The 19,604-nt window shown below is 41.6% G+C and overlaps 1 protein-coding gene across 1 annotated transcript; it reads right to left on the reverse strand.

The window, feature by feature from the left end:
• Window positions 1-10,593: 10,593 nt before the first annotated feature.
• LOC112930608 (olfactory receptor 5G25-like) lies at window positions 10,594-16,355 on the reverse strand. The gene is given in 3 exon segments (XM_026012950.1): window positions 10,594-10,783; window positions 15,600-16,321; window positions 16,323-16,355. Coding segments are annotated over 3 exon segments (945 nt in total).
• Between the last annotated feature and the right edge of the window lie 3,249 nt (window positions 16,356-19,604).

The following is a 19,604-nucleotide window of genomic DNA, read 5'->3' on the forward strand; positions in this document are numbered from 1 at the left end:
GAATATAAGAACTAGTGAAAGGGAATAAAGGGAAAAGAGAGAAAATGAATGAGAATATCAGTGAGGGTGACAAAACATGAGAGACTCCTAACTCTGGGAAATGAACAAGGGGTAGTGGAAAGGGAGGTGGGTGGGGTTGGGGTGATTGGGTGATGGGCACTGAGGGAGGCACTTGGCGGGATGAGCACTGGGTGTTATGCTATATGTTGGCTAATTGAATTCCAATAAAAAAATAAAAAAATAAAAAAGTAGCAAAACAATTTCAAAAAAGAAAAACAAAGAAAGGGGATGTACTATTCCAGATATGAATACTTAAAGCCATTGTACTTAAACCAATAAGATGTTGTTACTAGAACAGATGGGAGATGAATAGGAGACAGAAAAACCATAGGTAGACCTAGGCATAGATGTCAGTTCTGTATGAATAAAGGTTTCCTTTCAATGAGGAAAGATTACCCCTAAAAGAGTGTTACAATATTTGGATGACCATTCAAAAAAGTAGATAATATTGAAATTCTACTTACATCACTAAACTAAAAAGAAAAATTCTAACTATAAATATATAACATAAAACCATAAAGACTAGCATTATGATGTGTTATAGGGTTGGTCTTCCATAATAGAACATAAAAATTACCTGAAGAAAATGGTGAAAAATTTTACTGCCTCATAATTTTAAGTAGATGGATGCCAAATACGCTCCAGGTAAAAACAAGACACACAGATTGAAAAAAATACAGAGGAATATGTCACAAAGAATTAAGATCAGATCACACAAAGAACTGTCACAGATTATCCACTTAAATAGCGGTACTAGTTGTGATGCTAGGCCAACCGACATGTCACAGAGGGGACACTCAAAGTCCAACAAATAGGAAAAAATTTTAATATCCCAAATAATCACAGAAACCCAACTGAGACAACAATTATATACTATTTTCACCCATCAAATTGACAAGATAGTCAGAAATGAGAAAATATAAAATGCTGACAAAGCCAGGAGACAATATAGTGGTCACAGAAGATCGGTGGCTGCAGCAGGAGCATGGCCTCTGGATGGCAGTTTTTCACTGTATCTTTAAAAAAAATTTTTTTTAAGTGCATATCTGGGGACACCTTGGTGGCTCAATGGCTGAGCATCTGCCTTTGGCTCAGAGCGTGATCCCAAGGTCCTGGGATCGAGTCCTGCATCAGGCTCTCCAGTGGAGAGCCTGCTTCTCCCTCTGCCTATGTCTCTGCCTCTCTCTGTGTGTCTCTCATAAGTAAATAAATAAAATCTCTTTTAAACAGTGCATATCCAATGATCCAGAAATTCCATTACTTAGTATATACCCTGAGGAAACAGAATGGAAAAAACAATGATGTCCGCTTCACTGTTGCTTCAAGCAATGAAAAACTGAAGTCCACATTAATATTCTCCAAAAGACATAATAGCAAACAAACCTTGGTATAGTCATTCTGTGGAATATTGTATGGACATTTAAAAATTAAGTAGTAGATTACCAGAGGGGAGGTGGGGAAGGAGCATGGGTGAAATAGGTAAAGGGGATGAAGAAAACATGTATTGTGACAAGCACTGAGTAATGTACAGAATTGTTGAATTATTATATTGTACACCTGAAACTAGTATAACACTATATGCTAATTATACTGGAATTAAATGTACAAAAAATTAAAATTAAGTAGTAGAAACATGGCTATTTTTCCAAAATATGTGAAGGAGAAGTAAGTCACAGAATGATGGGTACACTATGGTAGTAAGAGCATTGTTAATGTTTTCTTTAATTTTAATTATTTAAGTGTGTTTCCATGTGTGTATGTATAAATAAAATAAATGTCTGGAAAGATAAGTAATAAGGAGGACTAATTAACTCTGAAAACAGGGGGACAGTGAACCGGTATGTAGGTAGGGAATCAAAGGAGACTCTAGGTTTATCTGAGATTTTAAAATTCAATGCAAGGAGAAAATGCACATGCATTACCTTTGTAATTAAAAATAATCTAGGAGTGCATGCGTGGCTCAATTGATTAAGCTTCAGACTCTTGGTTTCAGCTCAGGTCATGCAATAAATCAAGCCCTGCTTTAGATGCCCCACTCAGCGGGGAGCCTGCTAGTCCCTCTGCACCACCATCCCCCGACCATTGCACATGTGGGCTCTCTCTCTCTCTCTCTCTCTCTCTCTGTCTAAAATAAACGAATAGAATCTTTGAAAAAAATGTAAAACAAAACCAAGTAAAAGCAATTCCTTAATTGCTTTTATTTATTATTTAATTTTATCTATTTTTATATGAAATTTATTTCAGCGTTTAAAAAGAAAAAGAGAGAAGAAAAAATAGCTATGATCAAGTGGGAGAAGAGCAACAACAGGCAAGAAAGAAATGAAGCCTCGGAGCTAGAAAGTGAGAAACAACTGCAAGCTGTGCATTTGAAGTTCAAAACTTCTGAAGTTCTAATAGGTAGAGAGAACTCTAACCCCTCCCTCACACTTTATAAATAAGAAAACTGAGTTCTTCAAGATGTCTGAGCCAGGACCACAGAGCTGGTGGCAAATACATAATCACATCCTACCTGCAGTTCTAAGTGATGCTTAGCTGCATGATACAAACCTTTAGGGTTATAATAAATATGGGACAAGGAACAAGCATTTGCAGAGTATTCCAGACTTAGGCTGTGCCCCAGGTGCTTTGCAAATGTCAGCCCGATTTCCACCCAAGCCTGGATCAGAAACATTTTGTCATCCCCACTTTACAGAGCAGGCAATTAGGGCTGTTGTCAAGTGTGGTCGGTGGTGCCTAAAGTGCACCACCAGAGTTAATATCTCATAAGAGTTATCTGAAATGAAGACACAGCCCCCTCTGAATACAGTCTCCATCCTTTTAAAGATGTCACTCTCCCAAGAAGGAACCTTAGGTCCCTCAGAGTGTCAACCCATTCTGCGTGCTGTTTGAGCGATGCAGAATCAGGCAATATGCATATGTGAATTTATCAGTGGAAGAGCTTTGGCTACAAAGAGAGCAATGAGGCCCCAGAGAGATTGTGTGTAGAGTCCAAGTTTACTCAAGTACAAGGGCTCTCGAACAGCTGCCGTTGTGCTCTCACAGTTCCCTCATTTTACCCCATGCTATGAGTGTCATCCTCATAAATGCAGGGCAACATTCCATATGGATGGCACCACACCTGGATAGGGTGGCCAGACCGCTCTCCTGCTGGCAGCAGTCATTGGGCTTGAAGAGGGGTTTCACTTGTCTTATAACGTCTTTGTACATCTTACAGAATTTCACATTACTTCATAATAGATTTGCTGCATTTTTTACATTCTAACCAATTATGATCTGACAGTGAAGATTTCTCTGTGTACCAAAAAAGACCACATTTTAGATGTCAGTCATTTTCATTTTCCCATAAACCCACTTATTTTGAACTTCTTGAAGAGTTAACGCAAGGGACCAAAATGGATTTTTTTAAATGTTTTAAACTTACATTCCAATGAGTTCTTCTCCTCTTCCAAGAATTAAAATTAAAATGGAGTACAAATTGTACTCTTTTTCAGCATATATTCCCTCTTCCCACCATCATCTATGCCTCCACACAGTGAAGAGGTCAGACTTTCTTGAAATCACTTGGTTTTATTCTTAGATTTCTTCCCAAGGAACTGGTAAGATTCCACTCCAAAACACATTGTCTTTTCGCTTGGATCAAAATTTCCAGAAGTAGTTACATCATTTTTTTTGTTCTGGGAGAACTTATGTCCCAAAGCATGCCATACCTTGGGATTTGGTAAGGGGGAATTAAATTAAAATGTTACAACTATCTTTAAACTCTAAAAAAAAAAAAATCCACTGGGATGTCAAATTACTTGTTTCCTATGACTGACTGAGTAAACTCTTTATTTCTTACCTCCTTCTTACATAAGAAAATATTTAGAGTAAACTTTAGTGCCATGTTGTAACAACTGCTGAGTTTTCCCCACGAGAAGTACCACAAAACTTCTGCAACTGTTCATCTAGGGATCATTACAGTAGAGGATCAGCCCCCAGGATAGCTTAATTGGCATTGTTGATAATTAATCTTTGTTTCTAATACTCAAAGAAAAATCACTGTGAATCAGAACATATGAAGAATCTCTATCATATTCACACAGGTTTTTTTATGGGATCATGAGAGAGGTTTCACTTGCAAATGCAAGCCTGATACTATATGTTTTTCAGCTTTTGTTGATGAATAACATACGGAAAAGTGCAAAAATCTTAATGTACTGCTCATTGAATTATTGCATTGTGAGTACATCTATGTAAACCACCACCCAAGTCAGGAAATAGAACATCTCCACCATCCATAATATGTTTGTGAAATTTATCTTTTGTTGAATAAATCTCTAGTTCATGTATTTTGTTGATGCTAGCATTCCATTATATTAATATTCCACAAATAATTTATCAATTACTTTGTTGTTGGGCATTTGCCAGGTTTTAACTTTTGTGATTTTTTTCTTCAATGAGCATCTAATGAATACCATGTGTTTTGGTGTTCATGAGCAAGCATTTCTCTTGGGAATATTCCTGGAGGTGAAATTTCTTTGTTATGGGGTACATATATGTTCGTATTGACTAAGAATTTAGGAAGTCTTCCCAAATCATTACTTATACTTCCATAAGTACTGTATGAGAGTCAGTGTTTGTCATTTTAGTCATTTTGGTGAGTGTATAGTGAGTTGGTATCTCATTGTGCCTTTAGCTTCCATTTGAGGGAGATTGAGCCATTTTGCAATATTTGTAGGTCATTTCCATAACCACTTTTATGGATCGTCTATTGAAGTGTCTTGCCCACATTTCATCACTGGATTGCCTGTCTTTCTTTAAAAGTTACAATAGTTATTCATATACTTCAGATATGTCACTTATATGCCTTGTAAATATCCTTTCCCTTCCTGTGGCTCCCATGTTTATACTCCTATGGGTAAACCCAAGTCTTTAGTGTAGTTCAGAGAATCAATATTTTTTTTTTGATGTTTAGCATTTTTGTAGTGTACTTTCAAAAACTGCCTACCATAAAGGTTTTCTCCAGTATTATCTTCTAAATGTCTTAATTCCTTGCCTTTCACATTTCAATCTCCAAACAACTGGAATTAATTTTAATGTGTAATGTGAGATGGGAGTAAAATTCTACTTTTTTTCCCATTCAGACATCCAATGGCTCCAACACCATTTTTTTCCAATCCTTTCTTTCCCCCCTTCCCTGCTGTGTCACCCCTGTCATAAATGAAGTGTCCTTGTATTGGGTCTGTATGTTCTTTAATAATAAAGGTATTAGTGTGTATTTATTACCTGGATACTCTACTCTGTCCCACTGGATGGACTATTAGTCTATTCTTGATCTTGTCTTTTTATTTTTTTAAGAGAGAGACAATGCAAAGGGGTAAAGGGGGAAGCCAAGGGAGAAAGAGAAAGAAAATCTTAAGCAGGATCCATTCTCAGCATGGAGCTCAATGTGGGGCTAGATCTCATGACCCAAGATCATTATCTGAGCCAAAATCAAGAGTTGGACACTTAACTTACTGAGCCACCCAGACACCCCAATCCTGTCTTAATTACTATAGTTTTGTAATTTTCCTTTGCATTTACATATAAACTTCAGAATCACAGCAACATCTTGGGAAGATTTAAGTCTGGATTCACTATAACATTGCTTCTTCAGTCCTGCAAGACCTACATTGACAGCTTCCTTTCGCACTATGGGAGCATTGTAAGATTCAAATAGACTTACTCATTTGCCATTCCCACACAGACCCATATGTCCCTCCTTCCTTATAACCCTCCTGACTTTCCCTTCTCACTTACTGAAATATTGGAAGTCAAAATTCCATCTGTTCTGCAAGGTATGGCTGCATTATAACTTCATCTAAGAAGCCTTCCCTGATCCTTATAGACAGAAATTAATCACTTTCTTTGAACTTTTTTGCCTTTTGCCTCTCTTCTGTCTCTTAGAAATGCCACCACATATCATTCTTTGTTAAGGCATTATGTCCTTCTCTAATAAACACTCTAGTATGTCAAGGGTCATATCCAACTGGATTGAACTGGCATTTTCAAAAGTCCTACTAACCATGTGTCTCTATTTTCTGAGTTATTGACAAAATGAGGATGCTGATTACACAGGAAGAACCTTATAGTGAAACCAATTTACTCAAAGAGTAATTTGAAATACTGGTTTCAAAATGAAAATACACTAAAATGAATAGAAAGTGTTCATCAGAATCAATGCAAATATTGCTTTTCCAAAGTGCACTGCATGATAAAAGAGAAATGATTACCTTTTGCAGCTTTACATCAAATTCTTTTTAGTTACATCATTTTACGAAATCTATCAGAATTATCATCTTAAACAATAACTGTCTACATCAAATTGTCCTCATTTTTGTCTGGAGTAAGCAAATGTGAACCTAGAAAAAAAGTAGTATAAAAAAAGAGAATAAGTCCTGTTCCACTAATGACCTTACCCTAATTGCATGAAAAGACTAGAGCTTGGAGGGCTCAGAGCAGAGTCACAGGCACCTCCTTTATTTGGAAGATGCCTGATTTGATGCATGTGGCTCAGGCTCTCTGAAGCCTCAGACTCCCAAGCTGTAAAGTAGATCAAATAACTCATATCACAAGGGGAACTGAAATATTCAATAAAATGTTTGCAAACAGTTAGTACAGTGTGATATAGCAGATCCTCCACAAATGTATGAAATAGCATTACTATTATAGAATACAAGTCAATCGGAGAAGGACAAACATTATATGGTCTCATTCATTTGGGGAATATAAGAATTAGTGAAAAAAAAAGAATTAGTGAAAAGGAATAAAGGAAAAGGAGAGAAAATGAGTGAGAATATCAGTGAGGGTGACAAAACATGAGAGACCCCTAACTCTGGAAAACGAACAAGGGGTAGTGGAAAGGGAGGTGGGCGGGGGTTGGGGTGACTGGGTGATGGGCACTGAGGGGGGCACTTGGTGGGATGAGCACTGGGTGTTATGCTATATGTTGGCAAATTGAACTCCAATAAAAATTTTTTTTAAAAAAATAGTCTATACTAATCAGTGCTTTAAAATTATGTTAGTATAGAAACTACCAGAAAAAAAAAAAAAAAAACATCAGAACGGCAGATCCAGGAAAAAAAATACACACACACACATATGCAAATTAACAAAGACAAACTCGAATGTCAGTTCTTCCCCTTTACATTTAGGATAGATGTTTATTCTGTGAGCATAAGTGTAGGTGGCAAAACTCCTAAAATGGTCCTGTAAAGATCCCTAATCTTTGTCCTAATCCCAGAAATCTCTGAATACGGTGAAGTGCCACTCATATCATTATGTTATATTATATGATACAGTTAGCCTTCTAAGAGACATGACTCTGGATGAGCTCGTGGGTCCCAAGCTTTGTCCAACTGAGAGCAGAAGAGTCAGAGAGGTTGATTAAAAATGTGAGGAGAGCTAGACAAGTCACTGCTCATCTGAATCTGGAGGGGCCATGACAGAAGGCAAATGAGGAACCCTAAGGAGCTGAGAGAGGCTCCAGCTGACCACCCCTGGGGAACAGGCACCAGCCATGCAACCACAACCAACTGAATTTTCTCAAACACACAAGTGAGCTCAGAAACGAGTCTTCCCAAGAGCCTTTAGAAGGGAGCTGAGCCCTGGCAACAGTTTTGTGTCAGCCTGTGAGACCCTAAGAGAATCAGGCCATGATGGATCCAGATCCAAGACTCAGGGAAACTGCAAGGCAGTAAATTTGTGTGGTTATAACTTACTGGCTTGGAGGCAATTGGTTATGCAGCCCTAGAAAGTGACTATGGGAACATGTTCGAAAAATAATACTATTAATACTATTGAGATACAGCCGGAACAGAGAACTATTTTAGGTAAAGAGGTCCAGAGGGTCTCTTGGATGACATCACATTTGAACAGAGACTCAGGTGAGGTAAACACAGACCAGCAACACTGCCCCAGGATGAAGAAACAGAAAGTGGAAAGGCCGCATGAGACCCCAAGAATGACTGAAGAAATCCCCCAGAAGAGGCCTCTGGATGGCACACACCACTGAAGGAGAATGTGGCCTAAGCAGTGTGCTGCTACTCCCCCCAAAACACATTCAGATTGCACTAAGGCTACCAAGTCAGCTCAGCTCTTTCCATGGTTCTGTTTTGATGGCACATAGAGGCCTAGCGTGAGTAGGAAATAGACCATAATTAATCCAGCATGAGGTGCCCGGAAGATCTTACAAATTCATGCAGCAAAGAGTCACCCAATGAAAGATAACAAAGATCTTAATCAATTCTTGAAAGTGATTGCTTCTATCAGCACTTACATATTATATAATAAATCCCTTCTCCTAATAAAACAATTCATTTGTCCTCCTACTATAAACCTTGCCCATTCTCCAAACATATCATATAAAGGAATGAATAAAAGTATCCTGAGGATTAGAATCAATTAGCTTGCAAACTCTAGTGCCTGCTCCCCAACCTAGAATACCCAGAAGCATCTGTTTCTATTTGGGGGAGGCACATTCTCCTTTTATGCTCCAAATAATGACCTCTAGATTCCATGGAAAGATATTCTATGAAAAGAATTTTTTCATCTTTGCCAATCCCTCCTTTTTTAAAAAGGGCCTTTTTTAAAAACTACCCTTCCTAGAATATACTCTTTACACTGCCCATTCATTCTTTGATTATCTTAACATTTGTCACGGAAATCACCATATATAAGTAAATATTTTTCAATCTTTTTGTCTGTCTTTCCTTTATACTAGCCTGTAACTTCCAGAAGCGTTTTCCTCTCAGTATGAATAATACCCAGTAAAAGTGTCAGGCACATAAGAGGCATACATAAAAATTTGTTTAATTATTGAGCCTAGCATTCTTTCACTCCTATTTCCTCTTAATTAAATAACATCTTGACCCACATCAGTACCCAACATAGACACAAAAACTGGCAGAAAGCATGGTGAAAAACAAGCAAGACAAGCAAACATATGCTAGGGCCTTAGAGATGGCTTATATCCTTTAAAGAAATCCTTCAAAAGAAGACAGAGTGTGGCCCTCATTGAGTTTTAGAGTTGCACAAAAACATAGTTGATCCCCTCATTCCTTAGATTTGTTGCTACATTCTAGAAAATAACACACAGAAGTATGGTTGAAAAATATTGTACCTGGAGAAAATAAAAGTGTGACCCAAGTTATGAGGCCATGGGCAATACACTAATTCTTCATGTATGCCAGATTAAACATCTTGTAAAAATAGAATTCGCATCCTGCCTATGACACAAAATTCAATAAATCACAATACCAATACACACTTTATTTAAAAATTGAAATGCATTTTGCCTTTTATATGCATGACTCATATAACTACAGTGGCAAAATCCCAACAGTTATTACTATGAGCAGAGAGTCTTGGGGATATAAAAGGCCTCTGTAAAATGTCTGCTTCCAACGTGAAGGTAGTATTAGAGAGTACTATTGTTACATACTTCCTGAAAAACCCACTTTTTTCCATTGTCTTGATATATAATTGACCTATCACATTCTGTTAGTCCAAGGTATCAACATAATGGTTTGATATAAGTATATTTCGCAAAACGATTAGACAATACATTTAGTTAAAACAAATCACCTTATGTAGTTATGTATTTTTTCCAGTGAAGAGAACTTTTAAAAGCTGCTCTCTTAAAACTTATAAATGTACAGACAGTATTGTTAACTAGAGTAACCATGTTTACATTACATTCCCAAGATGTATTTAACTTTTTTTTAAAGATTTTATTTATTTATTCATGACAGACACAGAGAGAGAGAGAGAGGCAGAGACACAGGCAGAGGGAGAAGCAGGCTCCATGCAGGGAGCCTGCCGGGGGACCCGATCCCAGGTCTCCAGGATGATATCCTGGGCCGAAGGCAGCGCCAAACTGCTGGGCCATTGGGGCTGCCCAATGTATTTAACTTTTTAATTTTTTTAATTTATTTATTCATAGAGGTGGAGGGAGAGAGATACAGAGACATAGGCAGAGGGAGAAACAGGCTCCCTGTGGAGAGCCTGATGTGGGACCCAGGATCATGCCCTGAGCTGAAGACAGACGCTCAGTCACTAAGCCACCCAGGCCTCCCATATTTATCTTATAAGTAGAAGTTTTTACCCTTTGATAATAATACACTTGTTAACAGTTTATGTTTAAAGAGTCGAGTCCCAGCTTGCAGATAATTGAGGGATCTCAATACGTTGGAAACTAAACTGTCAAGTCACTAATTAAGATTCTAGCATTTAGACAGGATTTAACAGATACCTCTCCTATCCTATTCACAGGCGATGGAAATATTTTCAAAGCATTGGGGCTCAATAATCCCCTTATCTCATTTTAAAGATTTAAAACTCCTTCCTGATCAATGACAAGAAACTTGTAATCTGAAGACTTCATGTGATATTTCAATGACACAGAGTAATAAAGGGTACATCTCAACCTAAAAGTAGGACTCCCATTGCTCAGCCCATGTTCTTTCATCTTGCATATATATCAGCTCTCAATCTGTAGTATAAATGAGATCTAGTTTATCTACTCATGAGAAACTGCTTCTTCTCAAACGTCCTTCTGAATGAATCCTTGACCTCTCTGTTTCTCAGGCTGTAGATAAGGGGGTTCAACATAGGAGTCACAGATGTATAGAACACTGAAACCACTTTATTGATGTCCAGGGAGAAACTAGAACTGGGGCGTACGTAGATAAAGAAGAGTGTCCCAGGCTCTCTTCCTCTTCGGAGGCGGAGAGCCCGTTTGCGCAAACGTCCAATAAACCCTCTTGCTAATTGCATCTGCCTGTCTGGGGTCTGAGTGTCTGGGGCGTCCGCCGGGACACGTTGGCACCCGTGAGCCAGGGTCCAACATTTGGGGGCTCGTCCGGGATCCGAGACGCCCCAGGCTCAATCCTAAGACCGGTAGGAGGTGAAGGCCCCGGTCTTTCAGCCAGGACCCCATGGGCACCCTGATCAGCTCCTGCAGACTCTCCTCACCACGGAGGAGAGACCGCGCTTCTACAGAAAAACGTCCCCGGGGCGGATGGGAGGCCGACCCAGCTGCCTAATGAAATTGAGGACGTTTTCCCCTTGGTTCTCCCGACCTGGGACTATGACACTGCTGCTGGGAGGGAGCGGCTCCGTCTCTATCGCCAGGTACTCCTAGCGGGTCTCAGAGGGGCAGGGCGTCGCCCCACCAATTTGGCAAAGGTACGTGCTATAGTGCAGGGAAAAGATGATACGCCGGCAGGTTTTCTGGAAAGATTAATGGAAGGCTACCGTATGTATACTTAGAGAGAGAGAGGAGAGAGGAGAGAGAGAGAGAGAGAGAGAAAATAAAAGAGATAAAGGAAACGCAATAAAGAACTGACTGGGATACTGGCCACCGTAGTACAGGGCTCAGGGCAGAGTAAGTCAGGACAGAGTAAGGACCTGGGAGACAAAAGAAGACCACGGGGAACGAGACCAGCGTGCCTACTGCAAGGAAAAAGGACATTGGGTTAAAGATTGTCCAAAGAAGGGCCAAACGCAGGGACCTAAGAAGAAGCCCATTCCCGTACTGTCCCTAGAGGATGAAGAGTAGGGATGTCAGGGCCAGGAGCCCTCCCCCCCCCCAGCCTCGGATAACCCTTAAAATGGGGGGGTCAACCAGTGACCTTCCTGGTTGCTACGGGAGCTCAACATTCAGTTTTAACTGAGGCAGAAGGACCCTTGAGCTCTATCTAGAAGATGCATTCTTTTGCCTAAAGTTAAGCTCTCAAAGCCAGCCTATTTTTGCCTTTAAATGGAAAGATCCTGAGACGGGATTCTCAGGACAACTCACTTGGACAAAGCTACCACAGGGATTCAAAAACTCCCCCACCTTGTTCAACGAAGCCTTGCATCAGGACTTGGCAGACTTCCGAGTTGGCCATCCGGCCCTCGTTCTCCTGCAGTACGTGTTTGATTTGCTCATAGCGGCTAAGACAGAACAGGATTGTGTAAAAGGTACGGGGGCCTTGCTCGAGAGACTGGGAGGACTGGGAGGACTGGGGTATAGGGCCTCCGCCAAAAAGGCCCAAATAGGCCAGAGACGAGTGACCTATCTGGGATATCTCCTGGAAGGAGGCCAGAGGTGGCTGACGGAGGGCCGCAAAAAGGCTGTAGCCCTGATCCCAGCACCCACTAGTGCCAGAGGGCTACGAGAGTTCCTCGGCAGTGCTGGGTTCTGCCACCTCTGGGTACCCGGGTTTGCAGAGCTGGCGGCTCCCCTATATCCTCTCACGAAATCCAACACCCCCTACCACTGGGGAAAGGAGCAACAATTGGCTTTTGACAAAATAAAAAGGGCTTTATTGACCGCCCCTGCCCTGAGCCTCCCAGATGTAACCAAGCCATTTGCGCTATATGCTGATGAACACCAAGGAATACCCAAAGGGGTCCTAACTCAGAAACTGGGACCCTGGAAAAGGCCCGTGGCATACTTTTCAAAAGAAAATTAGACAGAGTGGCTGCAGGATGGCCCCCATGTCTCCGAATAATAGTGGCTGTGGCAGTCCTGGTAAAAGACTCAGATAAGTTGGCCTTCAGCCAACCCCTCACTGTGGTGGCCCCCCCATGCCATAGAGACAGTCATCCGCCAGCCCCCTGATCGATGGCTCTCAAACGCCAGGTCACCCATTATCAGGCCATGTTACTGAATTCTGAGCAGATACGGTTCGGAACGGCTACATCCCTAAACCCGGCCACCTTGCTTCCAGAAGCCGAGTCCCCCTCCCTGGTAATGCATGATTGCCACCAGATCCTAGCTGAGGTCCATGGCACCAGAAGGGACTTGACGGACCAGCCTTTGCCAGATGCTGAAGCAACCTGGTACACCGAGGGGAGTAGCTTTCTACGAAATGGTGAACGTAAAGCCGGGGCGGCCGTGGTAGATAATTCACTGTCCTGGGCATCAGCACGGCAACGACCCAGTAGCAGAGGGGAACAGGATGGCCGATGAAACAGCACGAGCCGCTGCACTAGGCCCACAGGAGGATGGACAGAAGCCTTCCTCACCAAACGAGAAACTGCCCAGGTGGTTGTCACAAAATCCTAGAAGAAATTTTCCCCCGGTTTGGACTGCCCAAGGTAATAGGGTCGGACAACGGCCCCGCCTTCGTCTCCCAGGTAAGTCAGTTGGTGGCCAGATTACTGGGGATAAATTAAAAATTACATTGTGCATACAGACCCCAGAGCTCAGGGCAGGTAGAAAGAATAAATAGAACAATTAAAGAGACCCTAACCAAATTGACATTGGAGACTGGCACTAGAGACTGGGTCCAACTCCTCCCTATGGTCCTGTTCCGAGTCCAGAACACTCCCGCGCGCCATGGGCTAACTCCTTACGAGCTTCTCTATGGAGGTCCCCCACCAGTAACGGACTTGCTAGATTCTGCTATTGACCCTCTTGCTAACACTCCCGGTTTACAGGACAGGCTAAAGGCGCTCCAGATTATCCAGCGCCAGATCTGGAAACCCCTTGCGGCTGTCTACCGCCCCGGAGACACAACCAACCCACACCCGTTCCAGATCGGTGACTCCGTCTACAACAGGAAACATCAGTCCAGGACGCTTGAGCCCCGCTGGAAGGGCCCATTTACTGTACTACTGACCACCCCAACCACCTTAAAGGTAGACGGCATTGCTGCTTGGGTCCACGCCTCACACGTGAAGCGCGCCCCATCAACGAGCACCGCTGACGCCAGCCAGGCGGACCGGACGAGCCACTCCAATGGAAGCTCCACTGCACCCAAAACCCGCTCAAGATAAGACTTTCAAAAAATTGTTCAATGACAGTTGTTATATTCCTACCTCTCCTAGCGCTCTTCACCTCCGCCAGAGGTGACCCTCATGCCCTCAAAAGGTTAACCTGGCAGGTACTCACGTCTGGGGGTGACGAGGTTTGGCCTATAACTAAGACCGCCCCTGTGGGAACCTGGTGGCCTAACCTATATCCTGACCTATGCAAGCTAACCATAGGGGCCCCTAGCCCATGGGACCTAGAGGGATACTTGGACACCTCTAGAGCCCCTAACTGAGAAAGCCCTCCAGGGTGACTGGGATTAGACCCATGGGGAGGATGTGGCACGCCTGACAGAAGGGCCATGCTAAGCACTCTTCCCTTTTATGTCTGTCCCGGGTACCACAGAGATCGCAGGCTAAATCCCACCTGTGGAGGAGGGGAACACTTCTATTGTAAAAATTGGGGGTGCGAGACTAGGGAGACACAGGATGAGAGGCCCTCCTCCTCCTGGGATTACATCACTGTCAAGGCTAACTATACTCACCGGGGGTTACCAGGAACTCTGCAATACTACCGCCCCGATTTTAGGGACTGACTCTTACCTGGAGCCCCAGCCGGGAACTTGGTGGGCATGCAACAAAGGCCTCACCCCCTGTGTGTCAGCTAAGGTTCTAAATAGCTCAAACGACTTCTGTGTCATGGTGCAGATCATACCCAGGGTGTTCTATCACCCTGCTGAAACTCTAGAAAATCAGTATAATGAACATCCCACCCGTTTTTGGCGCGAACCTGTCTCCCTAACCCTAGCCGTTATGTTGGGACTAGGGGTCGCTACTGGGGTGGGTACTGGCACAGCTGCTCTGATCCAGGGCTCACGATGTTATATAGAACTCCAGGCAGCTGTAGATGAGGATCTACGGGCACTAGAGCAGTCCGTTTCTAAGTTAGAACAGTCCCTCACCTCACTTTCAGAAGTAGTACTCCAAAACAGGAGAGGCTTGGATTTACTATTCCTGAAAGAGGGAGGACTGTGTGCAGCCCTAGGAGAAAAATGCTGTTTCTATGCAGGCCATTCTGGAGTCATCAGAGACTCCATGGCCAAACTCAGGGAAAAGTTAAATAAAAGACAAAGGGACCGGGAGGCCCAGCAGGGCTGGTTTGAAAGCTGGTTTAATCAGTCTCCCTGGTTAACCACCCTAATCTCTACCATTATGGGCCCTCTAGTTATCCTGCTCCTGCTGCTAACTTTCATCCCCTGAGTCCTCAACTGGCCACTCCAGTTCATCCGAGAAAGATTGTTTATTACCCAAGCTCTGGTATTAACTCAGCAATGTCGGGCCCTCCAAACTGAAGAAATAAATGTTCCCTAAGATTTTAAGGTTAAAATCAGCCCAAACAAGAGGAGGGAATGAAGAAACCTCCCCCTTTGTAAGTAGGGCCAGCCCTAATCCAGAGGCAGCCCATCCAGGCGTCTTCCTGAAATTTTAGCAACTAAAAGCATTCTGTTTACAATAAGAAAACCATTTCCCCCCACACCCTGATTGGAATGTCCCTGAATAGGTTCATGTTGACCCTCTGTGAAATCAATAACCTGAATGCTATGCGACTCCCGAGGTTCTTTTGTCTTTAAGCGGTTTTTTTTTCCTTTTGCCTTTAAAAGATACCTGTAATTGCTAATCGGGGCTCTCTTCCTCTTCGGAGGCGGAGAGCCCGTTTGCGCAAACGTCCAATAAACCCTCTTGCTAATTGAAAAAAAAAAAAAAAAAAGAAGAGTGTCCCATACAGGATGGAGACAGCTGTCAGGTGTGAAGAGCAAGTGGAAAAGGCTTTGTGCCTCCCCGCAGCAGAGCGGATCCTCAGGATAGTGATGACAATGTAAGTGTAGGAAACTAGGATGATCACACCACTGAGCACACCTAGAGCTCCAGCCAAGATGAAAAGTAGAAACTGATTGACCTGGGTGTCTGCACATGCCAAGGACAGAACAGGAAGAAGGTCACAGAAGAAGTGATTGATGATTTGGGGGCCACAATAAGGTAGGTTAAAGGCTAAAGTCGTGTGGGTCATGGTGCTCATCAGACCCATGGCATAAGGTCCTACCACTAGCTGCACACAGACACGCTGGGACATAATGAGTGTATACAGCAAGGGCTTACAGATGGCCATATACCGGTCATATGCCATGGAGGCCAGGAGAAAACACTCAGTCACTACAAACTGACCAAAAAAACAGATCTGAGCAGCACAACCAAAAAAAGAGATTACTTTTTTCTCCACAAAGATATCAGTCAACATCTTAGGACCAATGGCAGAAGAAGAGCAGACATCCACAAAGGACAAGTGGCTAAGAAAAAAGTACATAGGCGTGTGGAGTCGGGGATCCAACCAAATGAGGGTGATCATTCCCACATTTCCCAGAAGAGTGACAAGATAAACCAAGAGAAATATCACAAAGAGAACAACCTGGTGCTGGAATTGATTTGTTAAGCCCACAAAAAAAAAATTCAGTCACCAAAGTCTGATTTCCATAATCCATCCTCTGATTCAATCTGTAATGAGAAAAAGAAAGATTTTTCTTTGCTATCAATTTGTAATTAAATTTAAGATGAATTTAACTTTTATTTTTTTCAGTTAAAAAGGATAACCTGACACCAACTCTCTTGAATTCTATATTGGATGATCATGCAATCTATTTGCAAACTATTTGCGTAATACAGGTAAGTCACTAAACTTCACAGAGCTCTTTAGTTTCTTCCACAGAAGCAGATTTTTTTAATAGAATCATAGAATTTTAACCTTAGAAGTGAAAATTGAGGATTATCTAAGGCAAGTCCTCTAACTGCACCAGATTACATTTCTTAAAATCCCTACATTGTAAGAAGTATACTTTAAGAAACATTTTATAGAAAAGAAAAATACTGTGTGAATTTGATGAATTCAGGAAAATGCCTTCTCTCAGTCTAGATGAAAGGCATTAGGAATGTAACTTCTCCACCAATTCGTTTAGATTTTAGATAGTTGTTCATGTTGTCTAAAAGATATTCCTGTGATGTCTAAGAAGGAAGACAAGCTCAGACAAGGGAAGATGGCTTTGACCAAGGATCAAAATCTTCCACCGAATTTCCTCAGTGACCTCTTCTCCCAAACACCTACAATCCTCTTGTCATTGGTTTATGTACCCATTGGCCTCATCAAACTCCATCAGATGTTTTAGTGCATCGAAGAAGAAACTAGTTCTTAAATATTGAGTAAGTCTTGTAACCAATAAGCATTAATAGGAGCTGCAAAAGAAAAGTAGTAATTTAAGAATGAAAAGGACACATCTGGGAATTTATCCCAGAGAAATGAAAATTTATGTCCACATAAAAGCCCGTATAATTTTGTTCACAGAAGCTTTCATCATAATGGCCACACATGTGAAACAACCAAAATGTCCTATAATATGTAAATGGTTCAACAATATTAGTATATCATACTATGGAATACTAGTCAATAAGAAAGAAGGGGGGAAATATGGTATACACAAGAGCTTAAATGGTTGGATCTCCAGGTCATTACACTGAGTACTGAGTTAAAAAAAAAAAAAGCCAATCTCAAAAATTCAGAATTCTATAACCATGAAATTTTTTAACCATCTCAACATGGTAAAATTATAGAGATGGAGAATAGGTTATTGGTTACCTGGATTAGGAAAGGGAGGAAGAGTGGAGGTGTGGCTATAAAAGTGTAGCCCAGAGGCATTCTATGTAGTGATGGAACAGTTCTGCAGCCTGATTGCTGTGTGGGTTAAACAAATGACATAGAACAAAACACATCACACTGATGCCAATTTCCCAGATTTGATGTTGTGCTGTAGTTAGTAAGATGTACCACTGAGGGAACTTGAGGGAAGGGTATGTGAGCTTCTCTGTACTATCTTTGCAACTTCCCATGAATCTGTAATTTGGAATAATTTTTTTAAAAAATGAAGAAATGAATGAAGAAATGAGAAGTGAGAGGAAGGGGAAATAAAAATTGAACTCCAAAAATGGGCAATTGAGGAAGGGAGGCACATGTTTTGGACACTTTGAGATAATCACAAGGATTCCGACAGCACAATCATATAAAAATATCAATGGGCTGTGCAGCAGCAGAAGTATCAACAGAAATCTATCAACAGTTTCTCCTAGCAAGAAAACTTGAAAAGGGTTTTTCTTAATAGGAAAATAATGAAATGAAAATCCACTGATTTTCTGTGGTCTCAGAGGAAATGGAGCTTGGAAAGAAAAGGCCTGGAGAGGTGGAATCCAAGATTAGTCAGGAAAGCTGCACCCCATGGACGCCTGGGTGCTCAGGGGTTGAGTGTCTGCCTTTGGCTCAGGTCATGATCCCTGCGTCCTGAGATCAAGTCCCACATCAGGCTCCCCACAAGGAAACTGCTTCTCTCTCTGTCTCTGCCTTTTTCTCTCTGTGTCTCTTATGAATAAATAAAAAATTTTAAAAAAAGAAAAACTATTTCAGTATCGAGATGTTCAAGAATGTAATATTTTTTTTCTTTTTTTTAAGATTTTATTTATGTATTCATGAGAGACAGAGAGAGAGAGAGAGAGAGAGGCAGAGACACAGGCAGAGGAAAAAGCAGGCTCCATGCAGGGGGCCCGATATGGGACTCAATCCCTGGAGTCCAGGACCACACCCTGGGCCAAAGGCAGGCGCTAAACCTATAGGCCACCCAGGGATCCCCAATATTTTCTAAATATACAAACTCATCGCAGGTCATTGATATTTATATTTGCAATTTACTCAAGAAAGATGTGTATGAAAACAATAGTTCATAACTGTCAAAATGCATATTACCTTATTTTTCCCAGTCCAAAAATTCTAACACATAGAAATCATGATCCTAGATATGCATGTGAGTTTTGGCGTGAGCAACATGGAATTCAGGTCAGTAGATTCTTATAAGACCCAGCATAGGGGTGCCTGGGTGATCCAGGCAGTTATGCATCTGCCTTTGGCTCAGGTCAAGATCCTGGGGTCCTGGGATCAAGGCCCAAGTTGGTCTCACTGCTCAAAGGGGAACCTTCTCTATCTGCCCCTCCCCCCACTATATTCTCTCTCACTCTCTCTCAAATAAATAAATAAATCTTAAACAACAACAACAAAAAAAAGACCAAATGTAGGGAAAGGAAAGAAGAGACAGAAAAGCCAAAGCCTCTTAATTCTAATATCCATTATGGCTCATTTATGAGCCATAAATCCAATAGCACATTTCACTATCTCTATGCCAAACATCAAATTCAACCAACAGGTACATTCAAGTTAGTATATTTAAACCAAGTTAGTTTACTTAAACTAAACATTTGACTTGTACCAAATTATTTTTCACAGGAAGCTTGAAGGTGATGCTTTTCCAGGTGCCTAAACTCATTCTTTTTATATTTAGAACCCCTGAAGGCAATTTAGGAAATCACCTAATGCACCTATCTGAAGAAACATGCCCTAGACCGATTGCCTATCTGTGTCACAGTAAATTATGAAGTAGCATTCTCTGATATAAAAACCAATTACCCTACAAAGGTAGACTGATCATTCTTCTCAACTCTTCCAGGTGTCTAGGAAGACACACAATGCAGTGATACCATCTTGAAATCTGGGCCTTCAACTCACACTTCAAAAAGGCATTTATTGTCTCAATATGCCCAACACACAGCAGACGTTTCTCTAAAGAGTGGTTGTGTATGTAAGAGTCAATTCCCTCAAGGAACAAAAAGCTCAGGAGATAGGGACTATAGAGAAAATATTA

The sequence above is a fragment of the Vulpes vulpes genome, chromosome 5, assembly GCF_048418805.1.
Source record: "Vulpes vulpes isolate BD-2025 chromosome 5, VulVul3, whole genome shotgun sequence".
NCBI classification, from domain to species: domain Eukaryota; kingdom Metazoa; phylum Chordata; class Mammalia; order Carnivora; family Canidae; genus Vulpes; species Vulpes vulpes.